Source organism: Sinocyclocheilus grahami, unplaced genomic scaffold (genome assembly GCF_001515645.1).
Source record: "Sinocyclocheilus grahami isolate Dianchi unplaced genomic scaffold, SAMN03320097.WGS_v1.1 scaffold18.1, whole genome shotgun sequence".
In the NCBI taxonomy this organism is placed as follows: domain Eukaryota; kingdom Metazoa; phylum Chordata; class Actinopteri; order Cypriniformes; family Cyprinidae; genus Sinocyclocheilus; species Sinocyclocheilus grahami.
In genome coordinates, this window is record NW_015505197.1 from 2,824,925 (window position 1) to 2,849,732 (window position 24,808).

Consider the following 24,808-nt stretch of genomic DNA (forward strand, 5'->3'; position numbering starts at 1 on the left):
CAGCACAGCACACCCTCATTTGAGCTCTCTGTGAGACAGCACAGCACAGCACACCCTCATTTGAGCTCTCTGTGAGACAGCACAGCACAGCACACCCTCATTTGAGCTCTCTGTGAGACAGCACAGCACAGCACACCCTCATTTGAGCTCTCTGTGAGACAGCACAGCACAGCACACCCTCATTTGAGCTCTCTGTGAGACAGCACAGCACAGCACACCCTCATTTGAGCTCTCTGTGAGACAGCACAGCACAGCACACCCTCATTTGAGCTCTCTGTGAGACAGCACAGCACAGCACACCCTCATTTGAGCTCTCTGTGAGACAGCACAGCACAGCACACCCTCATTTGAGCTCTCTGTGAGACAGCACAGCACAGCACACCCTCATTTGAGCTCTCTGTGAGACAGCACAGCACAGCACACCCTCATTTGAGCTCTCTGTGAGACAGCACAGCACAGCACACCCTCATTTGAGCTCTCTGTGAGACAGCACAGCACAGCACACCCTCATTTGAGCTCTCTGTGAGACAGCACAGCACAGCACACCCTCATTTGAGCTCTCTGTGAGACAGCACAGCACAGCACACCCTCATTTGAGCTCTCTGTGAGACAGCACAGCACAGCACACCCTCATTTGAGCTCTCTGTGAGACAGCACAGCACAGCACACCCTCATTTGAGCTCTCTGTGAGACAGCACAGCACAGCACACCCTCATTTGAGCTCTCTGTGAGACAGCACAGCACAGCACACCCTCATTTGAGCTCTCTGTGAGACAGCACAGCACAGCACACCCTCATTTGAGCTCTCTGTGAGACAGCACAGCACAGCACACCCTCATTTGAGCTCTCTGTGAGACAGCACAGCACAGCACACCCTCATTTGAGCTCTCTGTGAGACAGCACAGCACAGCACACCCTCATTTGAGCTCTCTGTGAGACAGCACAGCACAGCACACCCTCATTTGAGCTCTCTGTGAGACAGCACAGCACAGCACACCCTCATTTGAGCTCTCTGTGAGACAGCACAGCACAGCACACCCTCATTTGAGCTCTCTGTGAGACAGCACAGCACAGCACACCCTCATTTGAGCTCTCTGTGAGACAGCACAGCACAGCACACCCTCATTTGAGCTCTCTGTGAGACAGCACAGCACAGCACACCCTCATTTGAGCTCTCTGTGAGACAGCACAGCACAGCACACCCTCATTTGAGCTCTCTGTGAGACAGCACAGCACAGCACACCCTCATTTGAGCTCTCTGTGAGACAGCACAGCACAGCACACCCTCATTTGAGCTCTCTGTGAGACAGCACAGCACAGCACACCCTCATTTGAGCTCTCTGTGAGACAGCACAGCACAGCACACCCTCATTTGAGCTCTCTGTGAGACAGCACAGCACAGCACACCCTCATTTGAGCTCTCTGTGAGACAGCACAGCACAGCACACCCTCATTTGAGCTCTCTGTGAGACAGCACAGCACAGCACACCCTCATTTGAGCTCTCTGTGAGACAGCACAGCACAGCACACCCTCATTTGAGCTCTCTGTGAGACAGCACAGCACAGCACACCCTCATTTGAGCTCTCTGTGAGACAGCACAGCACAGCACACCCTCATTTGAGCTCTCTGTGAGACAGCACAGCACAGCACACCCTCATTTGAGCTCTCTGTGAGACAGCACAGCACAGCACACCCTCATTTGAGCTCTCTGTGAGACAGCACAGCACAGCACACCCTCATTTGAGCTCTCTGTGAGACAGCACAGCACAGCACACACTCATTTGAGCTCTCTGTGAAACAGCGTGACGTCAAACACCAGTCAAGCAACTAAAACGCTCCGCATCCAGCGTGCCTTTCACCCAGCGGCATCTGACGGCAAAGCTCAATGCAAATGTGCTTATAAGGTAAGAATTAAAACCATACTGGATATATGATTCATCGCAAATATTTAGACTTAGAAAAAAAGTATAAGAAAGGGAAAAATCACTATTGTTGATAGTTTATTATTTTCAGAGAGCTTCAGTGCATACATTTATAATTGTAAAAAAAGTGTAAATTTACTTTAATATTTGACATAGGCCTATTTCTCTCATATTAGTAACCATCCCCTTAAGTTTCTCTCTGTAGATTATTATTAAACACATTTTATAATGTTTTGATGTACTGGTGTTCTTTGACAGTCTTTTTTTTTTTTGTTCTGTTGCAGGATTTTTTTTTCACTCGCTCTCTGGCATTTGGATTTGGATAAAATGGGATTATTTGATGCTCTTAGAGATTTTAGTTTATTAACATGGCTAAGAGAAGAAAAACAGTCTCGGAGGCTGATTCTGTTGATCGTTTTCATTGCGTTGCTGTTGGACAACATGCTGTTGACGGTGGTCGGTAAGCGCTACTGTTGTTCACACCTGTTACATGTGTTACACGTGCAGGCACATATGATGCAAAGAGCACATATCCCTCACAGCGACCAATGATAAACTGTTCATTCAATGCTTATATACATAAGATGCGTTTTTATGATAAAATATATTATCACATAATATGCTGTCATGATATTAAATGTCTGTAACATTCACAAAACGTACAATTTCATATATTCATAGACTGTTTTCATATAGCTATATCAATTTGATATATTTTGCATTATGTATGTATTATGAAAATGTGTCACTAACAGTATACAAATGTTAATTACTGCACGTAAATAATTACGTGCATTAAAAGTAAAATTATAAATCTGCGCCTAGGACTATCCTAAACGATTGTTTCCCCTGTCGGCTGCTCCAGTGGCTGCGGTTGATTTGAATGAAAGTAGCCTATCATATCCTCTAACGCTGCCAGAGCTCCGTCCGCGCGTGTGTAGCCTATGTCTCATAATGTGGCAGTGTGACGCGCGCTTTAAACTGTCTTTGTTTATTCTCACGTCCGCGAGCCAAGAAACGGGCACGGTAATTAAGCTGGAAATAATACACACGATGAATATGGCCCGTGTGTACATACAGATGGAACCAGGCGAAAACTAAACCTCTTTGGCTCAAGTGTTGAATGAGCAGGCTTTTAAGCGTTATCGCACACGGTGTCCCTGTGGGTTATTTACGCATGATAATGTCGAACGTATCTAAGAAACCCAACATTGTTCACAAGAAAGGTCAAATGTGGGCTTACACAGCTAGATACATCTTTGAACTTCATTTTTATTATTATTATTTTTTTTTTGGAAAATGATTGGTAAACCGTGATTCTAGTTGTCTAAAAATGATTCGTAAAAATGATCTGTCTCTGCCTCATGGTTATTAATTATCTCTTCTCTTTCCTCTCTGTAGTGCCTATTATTCCAAGCTACCTGTACTCAGTGGACGATGAGGCTGCTCAGTCGGTCCGGAATCACTCCATGTCCCCTCTGTCCCCATCTGGCACCTTTCAGAGCATTGTGTCTCTGTACGATAACACAACACGCCTGACCGGCTTCAGCCCACAGATGAGCACGGCTGGCCCAATGACCCCAGCGCCTACTTCTGTGATGCCCTCTCAAAATAAGTCTGACTGCCCCAAAGCAGATGACCAGCTTCTGAATGAGAACGTGAAAGTGGGTCTGTTGTTTGCCTCTAAAGCAACAGTACAGCTAATTACTAACCCCTTTATAGGGCCCCTAACCAACAGGTGGGTTAAGGCAAAATCACACGTTTAACTTTGAAAGTACAGCAACTAGCATTTCTCTCAAAAGGAGCATGAGATTGCATGATATGTTTGTGCATGCAGTGAGTGTAAATGGAGTGTAAGTAAGGTGAATATTGCAGTGCAGTTGTCTTTCTGCCTCTGTCTGTTGAGTGATCAGCAGTAGTGTGATCACTCGTGCATGTGCCGTCACCCCTCTACATGCTCAGTATTGGCCAGTCCAGTTTAATTCATCACTGCTGCATTGAACGGATCCCACTAGAGCTTGGCAAAATCTTGGGATCGGTCAGCTATAATATTTTGTAGCAATGTGCATCACTGTTCGTGATACACAAAGTGTAACTCACAAGATGTGAAGCAGAAGCAAAAATACATTATGTATATGATCTTATAATTATTATAGTAAAAGAAAATCTTAATTTTACTTATGAGTGATGCCAGCACTGTAAGAGAGTTTTAAGTTCCATAGGTGAGACATTCGTGATTAATTTCAAATTTCTAATTGCAGAATAGGATACCAGATCCCGATGTTTGCTGGTTTCTGCATCATGTTTGTGTCAACCATAAGTGAGTAAATAAAGAGTAATTTCTAACCCTTTTTTAACATTAATCCACTGTAATTACTAAGTGTCTTTATGGAAAGGGGTGGAGAGGATGCCATATATTTATACAATGTAAGATTTAGCTACAAGCTATCTGTTGTGTGTATTTCTATGATAAATATGTCTACTTTTTCTTTTTCTCCTGTCTGTTTTTCTCTGTGTGAAGTGTTTGCATTTTCATCGAGCTATACGTTGCTGTTTTTGGCCAGATCTCTACAAGGTGTCGGCTCCTCCTGTTCTTCTGTGGCAGGTAACAGATCTTGTGCAATATTATGTTAGAATTCAAAAGTATGCTGTCAAAAGCTGCAATGTAATGCTTTATTATGCCTTAGTAAATCTTGAGTGTGCTAAACTTATTTGACTTTGATGTTCTTAGTCTGCATGCATAAAGCCTGATAAAGTTAATGGTGTTTGGGTGCTTGTGTAAAATGCACCCTGTTCCTATTAAAAGATGTATACAGCCTTGGATCTAGATTACAAAACTGGCTCTTGAAACTCCTGATTAGTGATTTCATTATAAAATTCATATGTTATTGAGTTGATTTTTTGGTTTATTGCTCAAATTTAAAGGGCTTATATTGTGAGGAATCACATTTACCTCAGTCTTTTGAAAGAGCTAGAACACAGAATTAAATGTACACCCCAAAAAGAGCATAAAAGTATTTTTTGTGATGTCACACTGATGGATGCTAAAAAAGCTTGAGAAATCTAAAATATTATATTGCACAACATTGCACAAAATACTAATATAAGCAGATATACAAATATAATACTAATATAACAGACAAGAAAAAAACCTTTACCCTCTGTAACTAACTATTTCTGTTTGTTAATATGCAGGTATGGGGATGCTGGCAAGTGTTTACACAGATGATGAGGAAAGAGGAAATGCTATAGGAATTGCCCTGGGAGGACTAGCCATGGGAGTTTTGGGTGTGTACTGTATGTCTAGAATTTTTTTAAATATTTTGATCTGGAAAACAGGTACATTGGAGATCTTGAATCCAAAATCTAATCTTACTCCTTGAAACACAGACTGAGCAAAGAGAGAAACGTAATGTTGGGGGGGTTATGCATTAAGTGCCTTGGAGTTTAAGGTTGGGGAGGTAACTTTAAGTGGCATGTTTAAAGCCCAAGAGCAGTGGTCAGAAGAAATGCCCTGAGTGGGGCCTGAACCTGGTGCTTCCTGTTAATGATGTCATGCATTAACCACTGTTGCAGGATGTTTAATCCCTGATAGTCCATTATTTTATTCATAATGGCAAGTAAGGCGTTAAAAAATGTTGATCGACTGGATAAGAGCTATTTTGTCCTAAGTGATTATATTTTGCTGTCATCATTAAAGTGCGCAAATACTGTACTTGTTAATCAAGTGGAGAACAGCAGAAAAATGGACCACAATAATTTAAATTAAAACCTATAAAACTATATTCGTCTGGATAGTTTCAGATTTGAAATGGGTTTGTTGTTTCAGAACACTTTGTTGTTTTACTGTGGTTTGGTAATGTAAACTGTTCTGCAGAGCAATTAGTATTGGATTTGTGGCCTGTGTTAGTTCAAAGCATATTGGCAACGTCAAGAGTTTTCAAAGTAAAGATAGTTTGAGGTGCAGTACTTGCATCAAGTTTTTGAGTAGTATGCCGTATACTATGTGTGTGTGTGTGTGTGTGCGTGTGTGTTGTGCAGTTGGCCCTCCGTTTGGAAGTGTCATGTATGAGTTTGTTGGTAAGACGGCTCCTTTCCTTATCCTGGCAGTGCTGGCGGTGCTTGATGGAGGTGAGTTCATCAATCTCTGTTCTTTAAGCTTCCCAACATTTTTCCAATCAAAACAATGAGAATGATAGATTCAGTAGTAAAGCTTCATGTTATTGTGATAGAAATGTGGAATTGAATGCTGGTGACAGAAACTCATTATAACTGTATTCCTGATGCTGATCAATGTTGGCTTTATATCTGATGTTTTTTCTTCTTCTCAATTTTCATGAACAGCTCTGCAGCTATTTGTGCTTCAGCCTTCTAAGGTTGATCCAGAGGTGAGTACAGTACCTTCTTTCCTGATTTAATTTGATCTAACTTTCTGTTTTCCAATACTAGTTTTGGGGGGTTAGTATAGCATTAGGTAAACATTCACCTAAAGGTCAAGCTCTGCATTTGAAAGGCTTTGTGCAAGCATTTTGACAAAGAATGTGTGTTTAAGTGTGAATACTTGGGTTTTACAGCTACACTGTTATTTACAATGATATTTGGGATTTAAAATGTAAATTTTTGGGGGCTAAAATCCTGAGCAAGAAGCTTACTATGACCTAGCAATAGATTTGCACAGCCTATTAATCATGATTTGGGCTCATTTTTGTAATTGCTTTGCTCATTTTTGTAATTTTGTAATTGTACCTTAATGGGAAAATGTAGCTTCAACAAGTTCCACATTATATTGAATGTTTGCTTATTCCTCTTGTGGGCAGAAACTGGGAGAAGAAGCTTTGGGAATTATCTGTATTTCGTACTATGATTGGTCTAGTCTTATCAGTAACAGGACTAGAATGATTTGCAAGAGGAGTTTGGGTCTCTGGGTACTTTTAAACAAAATGTATTTGGGATTGAAAATACGTTATATGGATTACAGTGTATGTATGTGTAGATTGTAGTGAATGTTGATAGCAGTGTGTGTAGATGGACACTGTATTTGGAATAATGTGTGGCTGATCCAATCAAAGCATGTCTGACTTTGATCAATGGGGTTGATGGGTATCAGTTACTACGGAGACCCCAAGTGCCCCTACAGACAGTGTGTGTATTTATGTAGCTACTTATGTTTGGGTGATCTGTGAGATTTTGTCATCTTTCATGTGGAATGAAGCACTAACAGTGGGTTATGTTTTCCAGCAATAAATAAGCTTAAAAATAAATCTAATGGGAAATGCTACACTCTTATAAATAAAAGTTTTATGGAAAAACCTTTAACATCCATGGAACCCTTTTATTGTACAAAATTACAAAAAAGGTTATTTTTAGATTTTAAAATGTTCTTCACACTAAGAAAAAAAAATATTTTAAGAACTGTTTGGGAAACCAAAAGTGGTTCTTCTGTGGCATAACTGCAAAAAACCCTTTTGGAACCTTTTTTTTGTATATTGTCAGTCAAGTGAGCTTAACAATTTAAGAGGGCAAAAAAAAATGAGTACAAATGTCCTTCTGCACTTTCTGCAGGCTGTTCAGCTAAGATTTAATATGCACTGACTAAGAAAAGCTCTCACATGATCAAGTTTGTGACATAAAGATTATATTTTCAACAGATCTGAGTGACATCGATTAAAAGGTCAGTTTCTTTTGTCATCATACCACAGTTAAGACCAGAAGGTGGTGGACCTGTCATCTCAAATCAGTAATCAATCAGATCAATAATGCTTGGACATCAGGTTGTAGTTATGCTCAGATACAGTAGATTTTTCATTTAGAAGCCCCCTTGAGTGTCAATATCCAACAGGATTATGGGAAAGAAGTGACAACTAATTGTTTGGGGGCTGTGATTATTCACAGAATTAATTAACCTGGTTAGGGCAGTGCAACTGAATGTGACAGGGTGTTTTGAGTGGGATGACATGTCCACAGAGAAGTATGTGCAATGAAGTGGAGTAAAGAAGTGCTGATTTAATGAGGGGGTAATTGTCAGTCTTTGCCTGGTGACTGCTCAAAAAAAAAATCCACTGAAAGATAGCATCACTACGGGTATTTCTTCCAACTCACAAGAAATATCATAACTAGAATTTCACATTTTAAAGCTGTAGCGTGTCACTAACATCATAATGAAATGTCAAATGTTAAAGAATGAAATGGTTACCTAAACAGTCCCCCCGTCTACCATTGGTTGATAAAAAAAATGCCCCAAATTCATGCCATTGGTTGAGCTGATGTCGCTGTTGTTTAAAAACAGAGCAATGTTTCCTATCAACCTACAAATGGCTTGATCATTGTCTCTATGTGTTTCTATGTATTATGCTGTGATAGAAGAAACTTTTTTAACATTGAAAAAAGTATACACATCATCATTTAATCACTTACTTGAATAATTTGTTAACTAATATGCTTTACCTTTCTTTTGGCAAAAGTCATACCTAAAGTAAAAAAAAAAGAATATTTCTGTAGCCTAGACATTCGCACTAAAGATGCCACAATTCCCATATCAATATGGAGAGTTAAGACTGGTATATAAGTTGTCTGTGATCTTCTTTTCACTGATCACTTAGAGGTGTCATAAAGGGAACAGACTGCGTACAGGCATATTGATTTGTGTGACTCTCAAAGAGCCCATCTTCATGGGAACCGCTGTGGTGACTAGGGCCATGTTTTTCAAATTGGATTATACGGCCTGATGTACATCCCTTTAGAAAAACTCGCCTGACTTGAGTGAGGCCAGGATTGTTAATGGAATGTGATAAAATCCCACATCAAATATGTAAATAAATAAATGTCTTATTATATCTCATATATGTAAAATTTTTGCTTTATATTTCTGGTACAGTAGGTGTATTTAGCAGTAGCATTCAATAAATTTAATGAACAAATATAAAAAATAAAACACTACATACACTTCACTGTATAAATTATACATTGATTCTTATTAAAGTAACTGTATTAAAGTTCTTCAGTCAAGAGCAGTGAGTGATTTTTCTCTGTTTTGTTATTTTAATAACATTAAATGGATAGTTCACCCAAAAATGAAATATCTGTCAGATATAAGTTGTTTTAAACCTGAATGAGTTTCTTTCTTCTGTTGAACATAAAAGTTATTTTCAAGAACGTGGAAAACCAAACAGTTGCTGGTCCCCAGTGACTTCAATAGTATTTTTTTTCCTACTATCAAAGTCAATGGGGACCAGCAACTGTTTGGTTACCCACATTCTTCAGAATATCTTCTTTTGTGTTCTGCACAAGAAATAACTTAATACAGGTTTGGTACAATATGAGAGTCAGTAAATAATGACAGAATTGTAATTTTTGGGTGAACTGTCCCTTTAATGACACATTATGTTTACATTGCATTACATTATGTTTAGTACTTTTAGTCTGCTGACACTTTAAGACCTGTACGCATCTAAAACACAGGCACACATCCGTTTTTCTCTCAACTGTTTACCTTCACTTTAGACATAACCAACTGTTTATATGTAAACCTTGTGTGTTTTTGACAGTATTAGCACAATCAGATGCGAAAGATAACTTAGTCCAGTAATCAGGCACTGTTTGACAGGCTTTTTCGAGTGCGAGCGCTTCAGGTGTACACGCTGAGAAAAAGCGCATGTCAGAACAGCACACGAATAAAATGTTTAACCGGCAAGGCTTTAAAGCACATGCAAATAATGTACTTTTGTGATTGCGAATAAGTGCAGTGTCCCATGAGTGTAAAACTACCACTACATTATTTCTTCAAAAGCTGATTGTGGAGACATTTTAATCATCCTCGTTCAAAAATCGTGATATCGCACACCCCTACTTCAAATATAGCAAAAATCTAAATTTCTTTTGATTTCCCCCCATAGGAATAAATGGAGAACTGTGGTATCCAGGATTTGTTTCTTGTGGCCCAAGACCATGTACCCAGTATATGACACGTTTTTGACTTTGATTGCAGTTGTTTTTTCACTGCAATATTGATGTTCAGGGTAAAATGTTTACTTTATTTTAATGAACTGATGTTTTAATTTTTTCCCAGAGCCAAAAAGGATCATCACTAATTACCCTCATGAAGGATCCATACATCCTCATTGCAGCAGGTCAGACCAGACAAATAAACTGTTCATTCCTACTGTTTTATCAAAAATAAAAGTGCAAACCTTATTATCTTTTTAAAGGTGAATGTTTTTGATAAGAATGGATTCAGATCTGTATGTCTTTGAATACATGTGAAAAAAGAAACCAATGGTTTAATCAAGTATGTATGACACTAGCTGTGCTTTAGGGGGTGTGACACATTTAAGTGGGTCATCTTTCTGTGACAGAGAAGGATAAGAAAGTGTCAAATGTGTGTATATGTGAGAAAGAGAGAGAGAGAGTGAAGTGGTCAAGAATCACATCTGTGTTTGTCTCTGCTTCCCCTCCTCTCCAATTACAGTGGCCTGAGTGCAGGGGCAAGATGATGCTGTTTATTATATCTGAGAAAGGAAAAGAATGGGCGCTGAGGGAGGGGGGAAAGATGGACAGAAAGAGAGAATTCTTCAGAGGATGAATCCACTTACCCTCCTCATTTTCTTTTTCAGGTTCCATTTGTTTTGCTAACATGGCCATTGCTATGCTGGAGCCAGCTCTGCCCATCTGGATGATGGAGACAATGTGTCCCAGGACATGGCAGCTAGGTTGGAAAATGTGCTTCTTGTTATTGTGCACACTTACACATTTCTTCAATTCCCGTTGTTCCAGATAGATTTTTACTGTGGGCAAGATGGAAAATAGGTCATAATTTACAATGAAATATGGACAAAGTGAAAGAAACCGCAAATAAAGCCTAAATTATGTTTAATTTTTTAGTATATTAATGTTACATTAGGGACACAAGCTAAAGACAGCGAATATTAGTAAAAAGCTCAAAACAGTGACAATCAATAAAAATGATCAGATCGTATTTTACAGCAGAAAGAAAAAGAAAATGCAGAAAGAAAAAAAAATGAATGAAGAAAAAAATTATATTTAAAAATATATTTTAAATCAAATATATTATTTATTTTAATGGTATTATTTATTTGTTTTAATTTGACCTTTTTTGTGATTTAATTCACTATTAGCTTTTCATCATCTCACTAATCCCTGAAGTTCCCTTGTGAAGCCCAGTTCTGAAACTGCTGTAATGTAAAAATATTATATTATGTAAATTGTCACATATTAGTGTTAGTGTAATTAGTGTTTACTATTGTCATTTTGCATTATTGACACTATTTTCCTAATTAATGCTGTTCAGTTGCTTTGTCACAATCTGTATTGTTAAAAGCGCTATATAAATAAAGGTGACTTGACTTGACTTGACATATATTTGTAAAGTACAATTTTAAGTAAACATCATATTAGTATTTGTTTGAATAAACTTAATTTATGCTGATTCTAATTACTATCAAATTATTGGGCCTGAACTGGATGATTAACATTTTTTTGCATTATATTAATGAGAATGAAATTATTTTATTATAATGAGAATACAATTTTAATACCATTTTAGGAGGAAATGTCTTTTTTTTGTCATACTTTTCTTAATTATATATATATATATATATATAACTGTATATTTTATTTATTAATTTTTTTTGTGAGGGAAGCAAATTACACATTTCTGTCCACAGATTCACACAATTTGCTAACAATAATAATAATAGTTTTAGAATAGTTTAATAATTATTTTCACATACTTCCAGAATTGTGTAAAGAAAAAGCACTAAACTCTTGTTCTCCATACAGTGCACTTCACCCTCCAGACTGTAAAATACAATTTAAAGAGTTAGTGTCTTCTGGGTTTCTCCACAGTTTTCCTGCTGTTTACAAAGCTTTGACAGATAATAAAGAGAAAGAGAAAGAAAGGAAAGCAGAGAAACAGGGAGAGTGAGGATGGGAAAGGGAGTGTCTTTGGTCTGGCAGGATATTGAGGTGTCATTGGCAGGCAAAGGAAAGCAAGAGAGCTAATGAAAGAGAAGGAGCGGGAGAATGAGAGAAGCAGCTTCATAACCGCGTCAGTGAGACGAACAGCAGCTTTGAGATCAAACTGATATTGGGTCGTCTTATCTGAGCTCTCTCCTCTCTCTCCTTTTAGGGGCTGCGTTCCTGCCAGCCAGCATCTCATATCTAATAGGGACCAACATCTTTGCCGTTTTGGCTCACAAAATGGGGAGGTAGGAGAGGGAAATTAATGTGTTTTTTCCCTACTTTTCTTGCCTTATCTTCCTCCGCGTTGCTATCAGTTTCCTCTGTTTTGAAAGAGCACTAAATGAGTTTCTGTCGCCAGGTTTTGTAATTGTGTTTTTAAAAATCATTCTCAGCATGCTGTTTATTTGTTTATTTATACTATACACACTACTTAAAATGAGCTATAAGCACTTATAAGAGGCATATACATGATTCCCATTATCAGAATATGTTATGTCTGCAGGGTACGAAATTAAGTCTGTCACACCTGCCAGTGGCGACTGGGAGAATATTATTGGCCATAAATATTTCTTAAAGAATTTTGTTTGTTTTCATTAAAATTAGCAAATGTAATTTATTAATAGATAGATATATAGATACATTTTTTATTAAAAAACAGTACTTTAAAATATTTTAAAGCGTAATTTATTGCTGTGGTGGCAATGTTTCGGTGCTGCCCTAGTTATTGTTTGTTATTGACTTTTTAATCAGGTTACTTGTCCGGTCGGGCAAGTAAAATTCTCTTTTAATTGCCCCTTCACAAAATCCACTTGTCCCGGACAAGCCCTGGTTTCTAAGAAAAGACTGGCATGTCTGGCAAAGCATTTGAATTGTCAGTGGAAAACACAGCAGGGCCTGTAGATTTGCACTGTGACATTTTATGAACTTTATTATTCATCTCTATTAGGACTGGTGCTGTTGTTGTGAGCTTTGTGACCTAAGGTTTGTTACTGAATGTCTTAGTCCCCAGTCAACCTCTGGTTCAGAACAGCAGACATTTGTTGGCTTCATCTTTAGTTCTCTCTCTCTCTCTCTCTGTAGATGGCTGTGCTCACTTATAGGGATGCTTCTGGTTGGAATCAGCATTCTCTGTGTAAGTTCTTTTAGACGAAATCCCTGTCAGGTATTAACTTCTCTCAGAGAACACACCACACCTGTGAATATTTCAACACCTTATCATCTGTCGTTTCAATACTGCAGAGGCCTAAGAAGTTTTATTGCCCACTACCGTGGTTGAGGGCAGGAAAGAAGGTTTATTTTGAAATTAGAGCTCTGACTCTCTTTGCCCTGGACATATCCTGCTAAGCAGGAAGACAGTCTGTTCTCTTATAGATGCTTATCAGATTAGACTGGAAAACAAGTTCAGATGAGAGTCAAGTACACATTTGGAATTTTTCTTATGGAAAAAAAACATCAGGGTTAAAAAGGTTATGAAAAGACAAAAAAAAACAGTTTTCTGTTCTACAGAATGTTTGACTATTTGATGTTTTCACGTAATCAATAATTTATTAGACGAAATCCCTGTCAGGTATTAACTTCTCTCAGAGAACACACCACACCTGTGAATATTTCAACACCTTATCATCTGTCGTTTCAATACTGCAGAGGCCTAAGAAGTTTTATTGCCCACTACCGTGGTTGAGGGCAGGAAAGAAGGTTTATTTTGAAATTAGAGCTCTGACTCTCTTTGCCCTGGACATATCCTGCTAAGCAGGAAGACAGTCTGTTCTCTTATAGATGCTTATCAGATTAGACTGGAAAACAAGTTCAGATGAGAGTCAAGTACACATTTGGAATTTTTCTTATGGAAAAAAACATCAGGGTTAAAAAGGTTATGAAAAGACAAAAAAAAACAGTTTTCTGTTCTACAGAATGTTTGACTATTTGATGTTTTCACGTAATCAATAATTTATAAAAAAAATATGTGGCAGCTTCCAGTATTGAGCTCTTCTAATTGTTCTACAGGTGCCTCTTGCAAAAGACATATACGGACTCATTGTGCCAAACTTTGGAGTTGGATTTGCAATAGGTGAGCTTTGCTCCTTTACTATATCTATATCAGAATTTCTTAAAATACTATTGTACTATGTTAATGTCAAGTCAGATCACCTGTATTTATATTGCACTTTATACAAAAGAGATTGTAGTAGGGCTATAGCAGGGCTAAAATGACAACAGTGTCATTATTCAGCTCCGATCAGTTCAGTGTTGATTCGGTTCAGTTCAAAAACTGTGTAATGTTCAACAGACATAAAATAGGTTCAATTCAGTGTAACTTACTTAATGCAACATACTCACTGTAGAGGTAGTTCTCCTATACAATTTTTATAATTTAAAATGAAAAAAGTAAACAAACAAAATTGTTATGATTATAATACTGTAGAATTTGTAATGAAAATTGTATTAGAAAATGCAAAATAGGAGCATTTCACTAATGGCATTAGACCCACTTTATGAAATAGTCCATATTTTGTGGTCTGCAGGTATGGTGGACTCCTCCATGATGCCTATCATGGGTTACCTAGTAGATCTGAGGCATGTATCTGTGTACGGTAGTGTGTATGCCATTGCTGATGTTGCCTTCTGCATGGGCTTTGCAATAGGTAATTTTTCCAATTCTGTTATTAATTCTCATTAATTCATTAGAATTTCTACTTGGAAGGTTTTTAGAGGAATGTGTTAACAGCATTTAACACTCGTGTGTGTGTTGTGTAGGTCCATCGGCAGGCGGGGCGATTGCAAAGAGCATCGGCTTTCCCTGGCTCATGACCATCATTGGTGTAATAGACATCCTGTTTGCTCCTCTCTGTTTCTTCCTGCGAAATCCTCCCGCCAATGAGGAAAAGATGGTCAGACCCCACAATGTGTCATCCATCAATTCAACATGCATTAAATTCATTCCAATCTACTCACGCTCTAACACAAATATTACAGCAGTATTACAGCACATGTGCATATATTTACAATTTCACTTAAATTTTCATTTGAAATCCGTTTTACTCCCAAAATGTGACAATTTCTATGTAAAACAGGATATTTAATGAGAAGAATTTTATACATTGGGAATGGATCAGATGATAGCTGTTACCAACCAGAATGGATCCAGGCCAAATGCATGTTTGATAAATGTGACCCTGGACCACAAAACCAGTCATAAGGGTCCATTTTTCGAAATTGAGATTTATACATTATCTGAAAGCTGAATAAATAAGCTTTCAGTTGATGTATGGTTTGTGGTATTTGGCCAAGATACAACTATTTGAAAATCTGGAATCTGAGGGTGCAAAAACATTTAAATACTGAGAAAATCACCTTTAAAGTTGTCCAAATTAAGTTCTTAGCAATGCATATTACAAATCAAAAATTAAGTTTTAATATATTTACAGTAGGAAATTTACAAAATATCTTCATGGAACATGATCTTTACTTAATATCCTAATGATTTTTGGCATAAAATTAAAATCAATAATTTTGACCCATACAGTGTATTTTTGGCTATTGCTACAAATATACCCCAGCGACTTAAGACTGCTTTTGTGGTCCAGGGTCACAAATAGCTGATCCAACAGCAAATAATGCCTAAGTCATGTCAGAAATAACGATACGTCATTTCAGTGGAATAACAATTTGTATTAATTTTTTTATATTCGAAAGACAAACATTAACATGCACAAAGCATTTACAAAAAGACCAGCACCATTTAAAGTAAACAAGGGTCCATTTTGATTTCATGTTGCCTTCAAAATGGACAGTTTTTATTTGTGATTTTTGCACTTTGATGCAAAAAAGATGGACGTATCCTGACTCATATCTGTATTCTCTTCATTATTACCATTGCTATTATTCCAGAAGTAACCATATGTTCACTCCCCACCTGCCATTCACACACGCTTTCCTTTTGATTTCATCTCTAACTTCAAGTCACTGACATGATAGAATATGACTGCAATAGGAAATTATGTTACATAATAGATACAAATAAAAACTGCGCAGGATGCCCTTAAGCTAAGATGAAAGAGTGATGTTCATCTGAACAGACTCGTGCGTTTGCCCTCAAATGCTGTGTGATCAAAGCCAAGCATCATGGTCTTTCTTTCTCAATCTTTCTCAAGAGGAACACTACACTGTTCCTGAAGAGCACTAACGTGCACACGCACACAAGCCAGATCTGTACGCCTCTGTGCTTACGCACTCTTTATCAAAGCCTCATTCAATCACAGTGCAATAAACCCACCCTCTCTCACTATCAGTGGTGTACTGCCAATGAGATCAGCTCCACCCACAGTTGATGACAATCACATATGGTCGTATCGGGTGTGAATTCGTATGGCTGATGGAGACGCAAATGTATCCCTCTTGTTCAATACTTTACTCTTTATGTCCTTTTCTGAAATTAACATTTCTGTTCACAGTAGTAGTCAATCAGATTTACACAGAGTATCACTTAAAAATAAAATAATCATTAAAGTATTAATTAAAAAAATTCAAATGTGTATAAACACTTTTCAAATTTACTAATAAATAGACTCCAAAATAGTTTACTACTTGGCTATCTTTTAAACATGTATTTAAATTGTATTATTTATTTAAATATTTTAATTTGAAGTGCTCTGTTAAATTGTTTTTCTTTATTTTTATAAATATAGTAATTTATGATTTATTTAGTAAATAAGTTATATTTAAATTACTTGTTATTTATTATTGTATTTACGTATTTATAAGTACATCTGTTTGTCAATTTGACAAGTTAATTTGAAAGTTATTCGTTGAAATTTGTATTTTGTTTAATAAGTTAGTGTTGTTTTTATTTGTCACTCCTGGTCCCTCATAACTGCAGGTCTACAGAGGTCTACTTTGGAGCATGTGATACATTGTTTCCTACCTACATAATTCTTAAGTCTATGTAAAGACAGTATTTTTGCTTTGATGTGGTTTGTATGTGATAGATAAATGTAACAGCATGAGCTGTGAGGTGTTCCGTACACCAATGATGGTTTCTAATCTCTGTTTCTTTCTCAGGCCATTTTGATGGATATATATATATATATATATATATATATATATTTTAGTAAGTCCTTTGAATGTGCTGGAATGCTAATCTGTTCATTTGTAAAGAATGCCTCAATACTTCTCTTTCCCATTTTTGACTTTTAATTTTCCTGTTTTCCTCTAATGTGTTATTAATCTTTTTAAGAACTGAACTGGCTGTGAAATGAAACATGGCCTTAAATTGAAAGCCATATATAAAATTACTGGGGTTCTATCAAGAATACAAATATTTATTTAGTTTATTTATTTGTCTGTGGCAAGGAGCTTAAAGGAACACTCCACTATTTTTGAAAATAGGCTCATTTTCCAACTCCCCTAGAGTTAAACCGTTGAGTTTCACCGTTTTCGAATCCATTCAGCCGATCTCCGGGTCTGGCGGTAGCACTTTTAGCTGCAGCTTAGCATAGATCATTGAATCTAATTAGACCGTTAGCATCTCGCTCAAAAATGACCAAAGAGTTTCTATATTTTTCCTATTTAAAACTTGACTCTTCTGTAGTTACATCGTGTACTAAGACCGACGGAAAATGAAAAGTTGCGGTTTTCTAGGCCGATATGGCTAGGAACTATACTCTCATTCCGGCGTAATAATCAAGGAACTTTGCTGCCATATCATAGATGCAGCAGGTGCAATGAATGATATTACGCAGCGCCTTAGTACACGATGTAACTACAGAAGAGTCAAGTTTTAAATAGGAAAAATATAGAAACTCTTTGGTCATTTTTGAGCGAGATGCTAACGGTCTAATTAGATTCAATGATCTATGCTAAGCTGCAGCTAAAAGTGCTACCGCCAGACCCGGAGATCGGCTGAATGGATTCGAAAACGGTAAAACTCAACTGTTTAACTCTAGGGGAGTTGGAAAATGAGCCTATTTTCAAAATTAGTGGAGTGTTCCTTTAATTATCAAGTCAGGTGTCTGTGCAGGGTCAATGGTCTTTTTTATTTATTTATTATTATTATTAAATAAATACACATTCTATGCCTTAAAATCAGACAACCTGCTGCAAACAGTATTTAATGGCAAGTGTAGCTCAGCTGTAAATGTGTTTTTGAGAAACAGAATTCAGAAACAGTCTTATTGTTTCATGGACCCTATTCTTCATATGCTAAATGACAGCTTAATCTAATATTAAAAACATGTCTAATTCCCAGCTTTTGTTTATCAAATATATTATATCGGGCTTTTTCATACTAGTTGGTTTTTGGAGGTAAATTATCTGACTAGAACAAGTGAAATAGTTTAGAAATAAGTCTTCAATATGGCTTGATTCTCCTTTATTTTCTTGCCATTGATGTACTGAAAAACATGTCTAATTCCCAGCTTTTGTTTATCAAATATATTATATCGGGCTTTTTCATACTAAAAAGTTGGTTTTTGGAGGTAAATTATCTGACTAGAACAAGTGAAATAGTTTAGAAATAAGTCTTCAATATGGCTTGATTCTCCTTTATTTTCTTGCCATTGATGTACTGAGGGAAACATTCTTTTATTGCCCACAGGAAAATAAAATCATGGATTTGATACACAGCATGTTTTCCTCTGGAGCTACAATCAGTTTAACACAACAGTTGCGACCAGAACTAGTCTTTGAGAAAAATCACGTTAGCTCAGCTTTAAGTATCTGCACAACTGGAGGATGTTTGTGTTAGATGTGAGGAACGGTGCACTGCTCCCAATCTGCCATCATTACACCTGCAGTTGTGGACAGAACAAATGCACGCGAGTAAGCAGACAAAATTCACCAATGATGATGCACAGGTCAATTCCACTATGATCTAAAACAAGCGCAGATTTTTAAACGCAAACACAACTATAAGGCGTCTACGCAGGTTTAATCAGATTGGTAAATGTGCTGCCAATGTTTTGAGTTGCAGCAGTGTCCTTTAACCTCGATGTCGTTTTTAACCTGTTTACCCAGTAAGGTTAAGAAGAGTATTATGTCATTTATTTTCAAATTGTTTTTATCAGAAATTAGTGTCTGTGCCAATGTCAGTGTGTGCCTTCAGACTGGTATGTCTTGTTTGTGTTTAAACTATATCAACTAGGAGGTTGAGCTGATGGTTTTATATCCAGTGTTTGGTCTGGTGGTTAGGTTTTACATCAGCTTTAGAGCTCTGAAGGTAATGTGTGTGTGACCGCAACAGAAAATAAATGTTTAAAAAGACATGATGCTTGTTTTTCCCCAATGATCTTAATCATTTTGCAAACAAAACAGACTTTACATGATTGACAAATCATTTTAGTTCATACAATACTGGAATGAAATGAGAACCAGCTAGAATGACAATTCAAGACTGCATTATCCAATGAAAATCCAATCAAATCGAACTTTAATATGTTCTATTGATTTAAAAATGTTCTTTGCTTTACTCAATTGGACCAAGGTTTAAGAGTGTTATTTCCTGTTATTGATTCTGCAGTGTGGCAATCTTGTTAATGGGTTCACCACTAACCACTAAATGCCACCTGCTCCCAATGTCTTATTAATGGCTAATGTTATGAACGTTTAGTTTATAATAATCCTGGTATCAGCTCGCAGGGTTTTCAGAAGTGACTGGCCATACAGTTTTGCAAACTAAACCTAAGGAGTCATTCACACATTTAACACGTTTACCATTAAACACAAGCTAGATGGACGTACTTGAGTGTTGCACTCACATCTTTTGAAGTATCTTGTGCACAACACGGCATTCTCTTCTCACTGGTTTCATACCATCACAACTGGCTTCTCGGTTATCAAGTGTAGCGAAAATTAACACAGATGACCTAAAAATGAATACTATTGCAGTATTAGTGTATGGGAAGAATGGGAAGGTGCAAAAATTACAGAGGAACTTTTTTCATTTCTAATAATTTATTTATCTGAAGTGCATAAGCAAATATGATATGTCAGTGCGTAAAGGTCTTGCAGCAAGTTTAAAAGCTGTGCACTTTGTCGGAAGATGCCCTCCACCATAAATAAAACCCACAAAATCATATTTACATTAAGCAAAAACAACAACAAAAAAGAAAGGATGAGCCCACATGTTGAACACTATATAAGTTCATGGAGAAAGAACAGGGTTTAAAGTCACCTACATTACTAGGCTATTTACAATAGCGCTTTAAAACATGACACCGCTACCAATAAGAACAAGAGCTTTCCCAGAAAAACTTAACCACAGTTTGCCAAAGAGGATTTGATGTTTCGTACTTGTTATTTTACTGTTTTTTTTGTTTTGTTTTCTTATTGTGATAAAGATAGCATATGATGGTGTTGAATTGAGAAGCACAGGATTACAGCAGCAGCAACTAGACAAGGCGGCAAAAAAAATCTTTAGTCATTTTATGACTAAATTAGAAAGCTTACCATTTAATGTTATTCCTTCAAGTGAATCAAAAGGAAAAATTCCTTTATGGTTTGAGTGGTAATGAACTTATGCAAATATTGCACAAGCAAAAACAGACCAATTCTACACTAGCTGAATAGTGTTTGCTGTCCAAGGCCCTGTGACCAGAGGGGCCCACTAAGGTCCTCTATGGTGATACATACTCCTTGGAGCCAGGGTGAGGGGGACCAAACCCTAAAAATTATGTCCCAGGCCCACTGAATAGATGATATAGCAGCAGAAACGTTAACAAGGACAGCACGACTGTTAACACAGATTGGTTGGACTAGGACAAGACTAGGACTTCTGTCCTGGAGAGCCACAGTCCTACAGAGTTTCGCTCCAACTCTAATCAAGCACACCTGATCAAGCTAATCAAGGTCTAAGGGTTACTAGAAAGCTACAGGCAGGTCAGTTTTTAATCAGAGTTGGAGCAAAACTCTGCAGGACTGTGGGTCTCCAGGACCAAAGTTGGCCACGCATGGATTAGGAGTTTTGTCCTCGCCACCTAAAGGCCTAGTCATTTGTTTTTACTAAAAAGCTTTAAATCAGGAAAGCAGATCCAGTAATGCATGTAGCCAATTACAGCCGTTCATGTGTAAACCGCATGTTGTAACAGCAATAAAGACTTTCTTTGATCAAATCCAAGTCCATTTAAAGTGAATGAAGTAAATGAAAACTAACCAGCAATACACAGACATAGGCTACAATTGACTCAGCTTTTGAGCCCAGAAGACAAGTTACAGACCGTTCATGAATTTACACATTAGCTTTGGGAATTAAGGAATACTGTATGCATTGACAAAAGAGAGTTTTTAATGATGTAGTTTTACACTTTGAGAGATGTGTTGAGAGGCGAACGGAATAATGAATGTAAAGGGAGTAATTTGGGAGATAAATTCATTAGTACACGTAAAATCAACTTTCAATGACAACAATATATGCCAAAGCACACAGATGTGAGACATACTGAAAGTTTGCTTGCATGATAATAAAATTACACATTCCAATACTTAAATCAAACCAAAAACTAACAGGCTGACACATTCACACATACATAACCATTCACCCTGGACCAACTGATGGTGGATAAAAAAGTATCCAAATTGGTTTGAGAAAAATCGCCACCATTTTAGAACTCATAAAGGATCAAAACAAATTAATTGTGAGATTATATAATGACAATTATTGGAAACATATATTATGAAACATACATATGCAATATAAATATACTTCCCTCAAAAAAAGAAAAAAAGTCACATTGGCTTTGTGACAAATTTAAATTAGACAAAGAATGGTCCCCAGTAGAATAACTTCAAGAGTATCTGTCCTATAATGGTTCCCCCTCAATTCAACATTAAACATTCTAAAAATAACAAAACATGAACATTAAAGAAATGATGCTTTAAAATGAACAACAATTAGCAACAAAAGGTGCTTATCAGAGAGAAAAATGTTGGTTAGGAATGGCATCATGTTCTATGGACTGTTGTTCAGGATATAATCCTACATTTTGTAGTGGATATATAGTGTAAGGCAGAGGGGCTTGAAGCTTAAAACACAATGGACAGGGTATATTTCCAACCATGGATGTAACTAAGAGCATACATGTATATAATTCAGTCTCTACCAATACACAAAGTTAAAATAAAAATATGTATTCAAGCTCATCTTGCTTCAAGCTCACACCTCTCCCCATTGAAGCTTGTTATGTAAAAAAATTGACTGCACCTTTTAGATAAGGCAGGTAAAACTTGGTTTGATCATGTCATGGGAACTCATATTCTGTGTATGATGTAATACTGCCAAAAGTCTACAGATTGATGATTCTGTCCACTAAAACAGTAACTAAGGACTAAAGATGTGGGAAAATATTTATTAAAAAAAATTTAAAATGTAAAAAAAAAAAAAAAAAAATTGGTAAACTACTGACACTCTCACAAAATTCCACAATTGTCAGTACATCTTTAGGAACACTTTTGCAAACCTCACAATCACCTGTGGAACACCCACAGGTCAACCAAGTCATACTTGAGAAAATGTCTTTGTTCATGAATCCCAAGCCCCTGATGCCTTTTGTCATCTTTACGGTAATGCCTCTACACAGATCTGCTCCTCTGTAATCTCATCCAGTATCTGAACATCAACAGGACTGCAAATGTCACTGTCGTACACTTCTGTGCCCATCAGTGCCTCCTCCAGACCCTCAACTTTGGTCTTCGGTAAGCCATGCTGTTCAGTTGGTGAGGTACTTTCTACAGACTCTAGGTCTTCGATGCCAGCACGGTAGTGAATCATGAGCAGAGTCAAAGCTTGGAGTCGTTCACCGGACTTGGCCAGAGCTGCTGAGACGAGGGCCTTGCGTCGGGAGTCAATCGTTTCTCGCTCTTCCACACTCAAAGAGTTGTTATGCTCCAGCTCCTGGTCAATCTCCTGCTGCAACTTGTCCAACATCAACTCCAGTTTCTGTGAACGCTCATCTGTTGGGAGGCCACGGTAAAGATCTCGACCAATCTCTTTGACGGCAATGAAGACACTGTCATCCAGTCCACCTTCCTTGCGCACCAGTTTGGAGCCACCGCTACCAGGTGGCTGCTTGGAAGGACTGGCCCCAGTATAGGTCTCTGTGTCACTGCTCTCATTGTCAGATGTGTTAGGTGTCTGTTTCGGAGAAGGCTCCACCGCCCCTGATCCCATTTCTGCAACCTGTTCTGCCAGTCTGGCTTTGGGCACCTGCCTCAGATTGAGGAGTCGAGAGCTAGTGTTGATAATGTGACGTGTAAGGCCAGTAGTTGCCCGATTGATGGTTGACTTGGTCTCAGGATCTGCTCCACGTCGGACTAAGGCAGCTACGCAATTAGGGAACTCTGTTAGACACTTCTCCTGACACTTCTTGTGACAGACATAAGAACAGGTCATGCACTGCGAGGCAGCCTTGGTCCACACCTTCTTCTTGCAATAATCGCAATAAGTGGGATTCTGGAACTGAGTGTCTTGAAAATTGTGCCGCATATCTCCGAACTGCATGCCGCTGTAACTTGGTTCAACCCGGGTTGCAGTGAGTACCTGCTCCCGTTCCTTTTCCCGGTCTTTTAAGTCCTCTCCCTGAAGACTTCCTTCCCACTCACGTTCTACCAGTCCACTGGAGAGATCTGACTCCCCATCTGCAAGGTAAGTGAAGTTGAGTGTAACATCTCCATAGCAGAGTTTCTCGTTGAAACCTTTGTGAGTGCTCAAGCTACGCAAAGCAGTACGGCTGACGCTGGCCCTTGGTTCAGGAGCACATAGACGAAAGGTGCTCTGATATTCAGCAGATGACATAGCTAAGCATTCCAGTGCAATGTGTTCCAACCGCAAGCTGACGTGCCCTAAGCACAAGAGACTACCAAGCTTGAAGGGGTCCTTGCACCAAAGTGCTACATTAAGGAATTTGTGGTGGCTTTCCACCTCAAAGATCACAGAGGCTTTGTTCCAGCGGGCAGCTCTGCTGCGGTACATGGTTTCAGATGATTCCCAGAGACCCTGCTCATCGACACTGTCCCTAGTGTTGGAGGAGCTCTCGGATATCTTGTCTTTGGCTGAATCTTGCTTGTTTGTGGCTGGAATATTTGGGATTTCCTCTGCAGGCTCTGGGTGCTTGCTCACAGGCTTCGGCTCTAGTGACTTAACAGGGATTTTCTCTACTGGTTTGTCACCATTGCCAGCAGTGGGTTGCGTTTTCTCTGGACTTTTTTCCACCACAGGTTCGTTACCTTCAAACAGGCTCTGGGTTTCTGAGGAGGCAGATGTGACTTTTATATGGGGCCTGGGAGGGACAGGAGGGCGTGCAGGTGGTGGAGGAGGGGGCACCGTTGGTCTCTGTGGTGGTTCAGAAGGTTCAGCAGCCTTGAGAGTTGGCGCCTTTGGTGATTCTTTGGGCTGGGGTTTGAGTGGGGACTGAAGGTTCAGTCTGCGGTTGAGAATTGGTGAGATGGAACCAAGGGGCTTGGCCAAGTTGGCCACAGTTTTTTTGGGACTTTGGTTTACAGAGAGCAGGAAATCCTCCTTAGTGTCAACAGTGACTGGAGCTGTAGTTGATTTGGACTCAACGATTAGCTCCTCAAACTCAGAGTCATTGTCTCTGTTATCAGATATGTCCATGGTGGTTATTGGGGCTGGGTCCTCCTCGTAGCCCCCAGGCTGATGAAGATAACTGGGCTCCTCCATTGGGCCTAGGGTTTCTTGGAGTGTCCCCAAGCCCACAGTAGGCACCTGGTGCCGGACTGGCCTCTCATATAAGACTATCACTCTTTCTCCAGCTTGTTTTAGCAGCTTCGGCACTTGGACAGAGGACGTCACTTTGACTCCTATGCAAATAGACATGAAGAATGATTGATGCTTTGCAAATCTATTATAAAATCATACAAAATTGTCCATCAAATTAACTATCCACAAAGTCAAACATTC

At 38.3% G+C, this 24,808-nt stretch overlaps 2 protein-coding genes across 2 annotated transcripts in view; one reads left to right on the top strand and one right to left on the bottom strand.

Annotated features, from left to right (window-relative positions):
- Nucleotides 1-1,834: 1,834 nt before the first annotated feature.
- Nucleotides 1,835-16,968, top strand: LOC107554092 (synaptic vesicular amine transporter-like; the record flags this gene model as incomplete). The annotated part of the gene is made up of 16 exons (XM_016236480.1): nucleotides 1,835-1,905; nucleotides 2,208-2,383; nucleotides 3,325-3,661; nucleotides 4,185-4,243; nucleotides 4,445-4,528; nucleotides 5,119-5,211; nucleotides 5,965-6,054; nucleotides 6,268-6,311; nucleotides 9,989-10,049; nucleotides 10,533-10,628; nucleotides 12,068-12,146; nucleotides 12,982-13,033; nucleotides 13,906-13,969; nucleotides 14,424-14,543; nucleotides 14,656-14,789; nucleotides 16,960-16,968. Coding segments are annotated over exons 2-16 (1,455 nt in total), but the record flags the coding sequence as incomplete, so codon positions are not given.
- A 3,800-nt stretch (nucleotides 16,969-20,768) lies between these two features.
- LOC107553553 (PDZ domain-containing protein 8-like) overlaps nucleotides 20,769-24,808 on the bottom strand; it is a 39,019-nt gene continuing 34,979 nt past the window's right edge. The window contains exon 5 of the mRNA XM_016235826.1: nucleotides 20,769-24,708. Coding sequence (XP_016091312.1) covers nucleotides 22,448-24,708 — 2,261 coding nt within the window. The 3' untranslated portion in view covers nucleotides 20,769-22,447. The remainder of the gene's footprint in view (nucleotides 24,709-24,808) is intronic.